Source organism: Rhinolophus ferrumequinum, unplaced genomic scaffold (assembly GCF_004115265.2).
Source record: "Rhinolophus ferrumequinum isolate MPI-CBG mRhiFer1 unplaced genomic scaffold, mRhiFer1_v1.p scaffold_120_arrow_ctg1, whole genome shotgun sequence".
Classification (NCBI taxonomy): Eukaryota; Metazoa; Chordata; class Mammalia; order Chiroptera; family Rhinolophidae; genus Rhinolophus; species Rhinolophus ferrumequinum.
Window position 1 is genome coordinate 1 of NW_022680374.1, and position 8,114 is coordinate 8,114.

The 8,114-nt window shown below is 36.9% G+C and overlaps 1 protein-coding gene across 1 annotated transcript; it reads right to left on the reverse strand.

Moving 5' to 3' along the window:
• Positions 1-6,654: 6,654 nt before the first annotated feature.
• LOC117019951 (olfactory receptor 8A1) lies at positions 6,655-7,605 on the reverse strand. Its single transcript, XM_033102185.1, has one exon. It carries the CDS (start codon positions 7,582-7,584, stop codon positions 6,655-6,657), a length of 930 nt encoding a protein of 309 aa, XP_032958076.1. The 5' UTR covers positions 7,585-7,605.
• Between the last annotated feature and the right edge of the window lie 509 nt (positions 7,606-8,114).

An 8,114-nucleotide genomic window follows, 5' to 3' on the forward strand; every position in this document is an offset into this window, starting at 1 on the left:
TTTGTACTTTCTAATCCCTTCCCCTTCTCATCTGTCCCCACCCTCTTTTTTTCTATATTTCTGAGTCTATTTCTGTTTTGTTTGCTCATTTATTCTGTTCTTTAGATTCCACATAAACGTGAGATCATATGGTATTTGTTTTTTTCAGTCTGACTTATTTCACTTGGCATAATATTCTCTAGGTCTAATCCATGTTGTTGCAAGTGGTAAGATTTTATTCTTTTTTATGGCTGAGTAATACTCCATTGTAAAAATGTACCACAGTTTCTTTATCCATTGTCTATTGCTGGGCGTTTTGGTTGCTTCCATATCTCAGCTGTTGTAAATAAGGCTGCAATAAATATAGGGGTGCATATTTTTTTTCGAATTAGTGCTTTGGATTTCTTTGGATAAATGCCCAGAAGTGGAATTGCTGGGTTGTACAGTAGTTCTTTTTAATTTTTTGTGGAACCTCCATACTGTTTTCATAGTGGCTGCACCAGTTTGCAATCCTGCCAACAGTGCACGAGGGTTCTCTTTTCTCCACAGTCTCGCCAGCATTTGTTGTTTGTGAATTTATTGATGATAGCCGTTCTGACAGGAGCGAGGTGGTATCTCATTGTGGTTTTTGTTTGCATTTCTCTAATGATTAGTGACATTGAGTATCTTTTCATATATCTGTTAGCCATCTGCATGTCCTCTTTAGAGAAAGGTCTCTTCATGTCCTCTGCCCATTTTTTAATTGGGTTGTTTGATTTTTTCTGTGTTGAGTTGTATGAGTTTTTTATAAATTTTGGATATTAACCTCTTATCAGATGTATCATTGGCAAATATCCTCTCCCATTCAGTAGGATGTGTTTTTGTTTTATTGATGGTGTCCTTTGATGTGCAAAAACTTTTTAGTTTGATGGAGCCATTTTTTCTTTTGCTTCCCTTGCCTGAGGGGATATAGCAGTAAAAATATTACTAATGGTAATGTCTGTGAATTGACTTCCTATGCTTTCTTCTAGGAGTTGTATGGTTTTGAGTCTTACATTTAAGTCTTTAATCCATTTTCTATTTATTCTTGTATATCATGTAAAAAGGTAGTCCAGTTTCATTTTTTTTGCATATGTCTGTCCAGTTTTCACAGCACCATTTATTAAATAGACTTTTTTACCCCAATGAAAATTCTTGCTTTCATTGTCATAGATTAAAACCAAATAGGCATGGATTTATTTCTGGGCTTTCTAAAATGTTCCATTGACCTATGTGTCTGGTGTCTATTTTTATGCTAGTACCATGCTGTTTAGATTAATATAGCCTTGTTGTATGATTTCATGTCTGATAGCATGATACCTCTCATTTTGTTCTTATTTCTCAAGATTGTCATGGCTATTTGGGTCTTTTATTGTTCCATATAAATTTTATAATTATTTGTTGTAGTTCTGTGAAAAATGTCATTGGTAATTTAATAGGGATTGCATTGAATCTATATATTGCCTTAGGTAGTATGGATATCTTTAACTATATTAATTCTTCCTATCCGTGAGCATGGTATGTCTTTCCATTCATTTTTATCTTCTTTAATTTCTCTCTTCAATACGTTATAATTTTCTGAGCACAGGTTTTTTACTTCCTTGGTTAAATTTATTCCTAAGTATTTTATTGTTTTTGAAGTGATTATAAATGGGATTGTTAAGTCCTCCTTCTGATAGTTTGTTATTGGTGTACACAAATGCAACTGATTTTTGAATATTAATTTTGTACCATGCTACTTTACTAAATTCATTTATCAGTACTCATAGCTTTTTGGGGGAATCATTGGGGTTCTCTATGTATAGTATCATGTCATCTGCAAATAATGACAATTTTACTTCCTCCGTTCCAGTTTGGATGCCTTTTATTTCTTTTTCCTGTCTGACTGCTGTGGCTAGAACTTTGTTGAATAAAAGTGGTAAAAGTGAGCATCCTTGTCTTGTTCCTGGTCTTAAGGGGAATGCTTTTAGCTTTTCTCTATTGAGTACGATGTAGCTGAGGGTTTATCATATATGGCCTTTATTATGTTGAGATATGATCCCTCTATTCCCAGTTGCTAAGAGTTTTTTTTTATCATAAATGGATGCTGGATTTTGTCAAATGCATTTTCTGTAAAACACCTATTGATATGACCATATGATTGTTACTTTTAATTTTGTTAATATGGTGCTAATTGATTTGTGGATATTGAACCAACCTTGCATACCAGGAATGAATCCCATTTGATCACAGTGTATGATCATTTTGATGTATGCTGAATTCTGTTGCTAATAATTTGTTAAGGAGGTTTGCATCTATGTTCATTAGGGATATTGGCTTATAGTTTTATTTTGTTTTTTTTTCGTAATGTCTCTGTCTGGTTCAGGGACTGGGTAATAGTGGCCTCACAAAATGAGCTTGGAACTTTCCTTCCTTCCTTCCTTCTGGATTTTTGGGACTATTTTGAGGAGAATAGGTGATAATTTTTAACCTTCCTCTATTTTTAAGAAACACAATGTCACACCCATAATAAGGGGAAAAAGCCCGAGAAGCTGAAATAAAAGTTGTCTCAAACATACTATGACCTTCCCATAAAGAGTGGGCTCCACATATAAATTTGAATTTACTAAAAAGATGCTTCTGAGTGTTTGGACAAAATATGAGGGTTTGGATGAAAAAGTGGTGCTATAATAAATCATACATTTCTAACTGACTAGCTTTGGTGTTTAATCAGGCCCCAAACCTACAACTTTTTAGTCAAAGATTTTTAAGCCAGCCCTGTCCATGGTTCTTGTGCATTGAAGTTGATGAACCTCTGAAATATGCCAGAAGTAATGCCCCTTGAAGGCATGATTACCCTTAAGAGAGCACATTTTCTTGTTAACTATTCTGTAATCCAATTCCCACCTTGTTTTTCCCACCTATTCTAATGTCCGTTATACCGTGTTTCCCCGAAATAAGACCTAGCCCAGACAATCAGCTCTAATGCATCTTTTGGAGCAAAAGTTAATATAAGACCCGGACTTTTATATTATATTGTATTATATTATATTATATTATATTATATTATATTATATTATATTATATTATATTATATTATATTATATTATATTATATTAAGACCTCGTCTCATAGTATGGCAAAATAAGCCCGGGTCTTATATTAATTTTTACTGATTGTCTGGCTATGTCTTATTTTCGGGGAAACATGGTATTTCCCCCTTAATTTTAAATGCATAAAAGAAGCTACAAAATTGTCATTTTTGTGGGAACATTTGAGATCTTGCTTCCCAGCAATTGTCAGTTTTGGCTCAAATAAACTCTTATAAAAATTCTCTACATGTTTGGACAATCTTATGTCAACACTCTAGTATTGCGTTCTGGCATAGAACTTTTAGATTTCTGAGATTTCTAAATTTAAAAGGAGGCTTTTACTTGTTATGAAGGTATATTTGCCAAAATAGGAAGAAAAAAATCATTAGCATTTTGTTACTTGATTTTTAACTTCTAAATATTTAGAGGGTCTTTCCCCCAGGCCCCACATATCAAGAGTGAGCCTGCCTGTCTCCCTATCCAATAGGTCAGTGGCTGCTCTGATCCACAGTTTCTTGGGTGTGTTGACTGGTTTACACCTGAGGTGGGTCTAGAGAAAGGCATTTTTGTTTCTGTTTCTCTTTTTCCCACTCCTTGCTTCCATTCATCATATCTCTCTGGGTAACCGTTCTAACCTGCCTAATGTGTATTTTATTAGTTATTTTTTCCTTTATAAATATGCTTTTTTTCTGTTTGTGTATATGTAACTTTAATATACATGAGTAACATTGTGTTTTATATCTCATTATCTTTCTTACTTTTCTCACATAGCACTATAGCTCTGAGCTGTGCTGTCTATAGCTAATCCTTTGCTTTTAACTGCTGTAAAGTCTCCACTGCAATTTATCTCTTTATTTACCCAATGATGCGTGCAGATATATCCTGTTGTTTTATTTTGCACTTCTCTGATTAGTAATTGGCTTGAGCATCTCCTCCTAAGCGGGGAGTCACTTTAGGCTTCCTCTTCTGTAAATTGTTTGTTCTATATACTGTGCCCTTTTATTTTCTGTCAATGTTAAAGTTTCTAATATAAGCTAGTTAGAGATCTTCTTCCATTCTGTTATATTTCTATGAACTCTATCCCCAGTGTCCATTGCTGAACACAAAAATCCTAATTTTTGATATGATAAAATTCACCAATGTATTTGCCTTTTGATTTCTCATCTTTAGATAACAAAAATATTTTCCTATATTTCCTTCTAATTAGAGGGATAGGTAGTGATAGAGGCCTCAGCTCTTGCTGGGGGAAAGTCAAGAGAAGGTCAAGAGTAGCCACTTGGAAATGGCTCTCTCAATATCCCTTCCCTCTTCCTTGCAATCAGGTCTAAAAGCTAAAAATTACGTATCCCTTATTGCCATGTAGCACTAGTTAAATGCATTTGTGTGAGATTTGGAAGATGTGAGTGAGGTTGGTCTCACACTTCAGTCTATATCAGAATCATATGAAGGCTTATTAAAACATAGGTTTCCAGGCCCCACCCAGGAATTCTGCAAATGTGGAGCAGGGCCCCCAAATTTTTGTTTGTAAGAAGTTTCCATGTAATGCTCAAACTAGGCTTTAGTTGTCTAGTTACCAGTTTTATGAGTGCAAGAGGCATTTTCACGGTGGCAGGGGTCACAGTGATAGCAGGAGTCTGTTGTGGAGTCACTTTGGAGGCTCCCTCATCATTCTTCCAGTCATTCAAAAAACTGTAAAGAGGTATGAAATCTCTTTCTGGATGAAAAAAAACTAGAGTTGCCATATCTTGCTTTGTATAATGCATTCCTGTGTATAATGTGAACCCACGTTTTTGGCCCAAATTTTCAGGGGAAAAAAAATCTTTCATTTTACTTTTTTAATTCAAATTTTTATTTGTTTACAATAGGTAGCTGTTTTTTGTATTATAAATTAATTTTAGCATTTATTTTTTAACATATTGTGGTACAACATATTATATGTAACAAATAATTACAAAACACAAGAAGAGATAACAAGGTACCAGAAACACCTTGTTATGTACCAGTAACAAACTTACGGTATTTATGCCTCATAGAAGGCCAAGAACCCTTCATCGTTGCAACTTCGTCATATGTTCAACAAAACCGATTTTCATATTCCAGGGTATTATTTTGCATACGGATATCGTTGTTGATTTCTAGAGTTACACTTTTAAGTCAAAAGCATAAATAAAAGAATTAAAAACATTTATATAGACAAGGAATTAGTACTACCCATGTATAATGTACATCCTTATTTTTCCCTCACTAATTAGGGCAAAAAAGTGTGCATTATACATGACAAAATACGGTATTTCTGTTTTCCATAAGCCACTGATTGATACAATGGTATACCAAAACTAGCTAGAAATGACAAGAGGATGTCTACAAATCCTTTGCGCAAAATCCTTCGCACTGCTGAGTCTAAAACAAATATCCTTGATATCGTTATAGGGGAAACCTTTGTCACATGGCCACTGGTATACTGAGTGAGTAGCCCATAGATCTATCAGTTATTTAAACAAGACAAAAGATTCTGCAGCATGTGTAATCTGGGTTGAACAAGCATTCTGATTTGTTTGGGACTGAAGGGTTTCCCAGAATGTGGGGCTTTTAGTTCCAAAACCTCATTGAATTGGTCACTCTAGTGTAATCTTTCCTTAGTCATCTTGAAGAAGTTGCCTATAAATGGGAAGAGGTTAGGGTGGATGATAAAAAGTGGGGGTCTGAGAAATTTTTTTCAGGAGGCATTTGATATTTGAAGAGCATAACTAGGCAGGCCTGATAAGCTGTAGAAAGGGAGTGTTAGCATAAAGCAAAGAAGATAAAGATTGAGAGCCAGGAATGTGGTGTCTGGCAGACTTTGGCTTGGGTTTAAACCCCCGTGTCTTTGTTTACCATCTATGTGACCTCGAGCAAGTGACTAAAGCATCTTTCCATATCTGTGAAATGGGGATAATAAGCATATCTATCTGTGGTGAGGTATAATTGAAATAATGCATACAAAGCATTTGGAAGAGTTATATGACTCAGAATAAACACCCAAAACCATGTTAGCAGCTAGTATTATTTTTAGGGTTACTAGGAAATTTACACAAAGGCATCAGGTAGAGAAGTTCTTGGGCAGGAATAAGTAGAGATGAGTGAAAGAGATGAAAGAAAGACTCAAGATGAGAAAGGGGCTGTGTATCACCCTTGGTGACGTTAAATTCACCCATCTTTGCTTTGTGCATGCCCAAATGCAAAAAAATAAGAATTGAGTTGAGTAATATTTTTTATCTAAAGGTAATAAAACAATGAATGACTCTTAAACTCAATGCTGGAAGTTTAAAATTTACGTTAAATTACAATTAAAATACTAAATGTTTACCAAAGGGCTCAGGATATAGAAAATGGATCCCAAGAGAATGAAAATATGAACTTGAAATCAGCTAGCTTCAAACAGCAATGAAGTAGAGAGAGGAAACGAAGTGGGAAGAAGAAAAGGAGGCATTCACTGAACCATGTAGAGAAGTGATTTTTTGCCATCGTGGCTGGGTATGCAGAGGACTTCCTGCTGGCATTTATAAAAACTTACTCATGAAAGTGAGCAAGAATAATAACTTCTGCATCAAAATATTTTTCTCCTCAGGGTTTTCTGCATGGCAGCCTTTACCTCCTTATTCCTCAAGCTGTAGATGAGGGGGTTCAGCATGGGGATCACTGTGGTGTAGAACACGGAGGCCACGTTCTCCTGGGCCAGGGAACTGGCTGTGGAGGGTTTTAAGTACATGAACGAAGCTGACCCATAAAATAATCCCACAGCTGCAAGGTGGGAGCTGCAGGTGCTGAAGGCTTTGGACCGTCCCTCTCTGGTGCTGATGTGTAGGATGCTGGAGAAGATGAAGGCATAGGAAACAAGGACTGCTAAGCTGGTGGCTATGAGGTTGAATCCAGCCAAAAAGAAGGTGGTTATCTCAATATCACGGGTGCTAGAGCAGGAGAGCTTCATGAGGGGGAGGATGTCACAGAAGTAATGACTGATGAGAACCTCACAATAGGGCAGTTTTAACATGAGGCTAACCTCAATGGTGGAGCCAATGAGGCCCACGAGGTAGACCACAGCCACCAGCAGGGAGCAGACAAGATGAGACATGGTGATGTTGTAAAGCAAAGGGCTACAGATGGCGACATAGCGGTCATAGGCCATCACTGTGAGCATGTAACACTCGGCAATGACAAACACGAGGAAGAAGTAGAGCTGTGACATGCACCCGGCATAGGAGATGATGTTCTTCTCTGACACGAAGTTCATCAGCATGTTAGGGGTAATGACAGAGGAGTAGCAGAGATCCAGGAGTGACAGATTGCCGAGGAAGTAGTACATGGGGGTGTGAAGCTGAGCATTCACACAAATCAGAGTTATCATGCCCAGGTTCCCTATCATGGTGACCGAGTAGATCCCCAGGAAGAGGAGGAAGAGGGGGAGCTGGAGCTCTGGCTGATTTGTTAATCCCCCAAGAATGAACTGTGTCACTGTAGAATGATTTTCTGTTGCCATTCTCCTTTGGGAGCCCTGTGGGGATAAGAGAGAAGAGCCTATGAAAGGCTACATCTGAGCCTTTGTGGTGAGGCTAGGGACCAACATCGTTTCCTTACTGAGTGAGCTTGACCTCTTTCTGACTGGGTCTGTACTCCCTCTAATGCTTTCTAGGATTCAGACAATTTTGCTGTGATTCAGAGGAAATGAAGGTGAGAAACCCACTCTCCCCCAGAGCTTTACCACCCTCATGTTCCTCAGTTACCCTACAGGTGAACACAAGTGTTTTTTACTTATAGGTTTCGAGTTGACTTTTGTCCCAGTAAGAGACTGTCCCTTGTCATCTAGGCAATCCCAAAATATTACCATGAAATGAAACGTGTAGCAAGCTTATTTCAATACCAGATAGTATAATCTAGTAGTTAAAGCTCAGGAATTACTGGGTGACAAATCAATGTCCACATTTGAGAATAAATGGAATTATAATATCAATTCACAATTTTATTCCATGATTAAAATACATGGAAATATTTTCCAAACATTCTGTTGCT

Excerpts from the sequence above, each read along its gene's own strand:
- LOC117019951 (XM_033102185.1), bottom strand. The coding sequence starts at position 7,584 with ATGGCAACAGAAAATCATTCTACAGTGACACAGTTCATTCTTGGGGGA.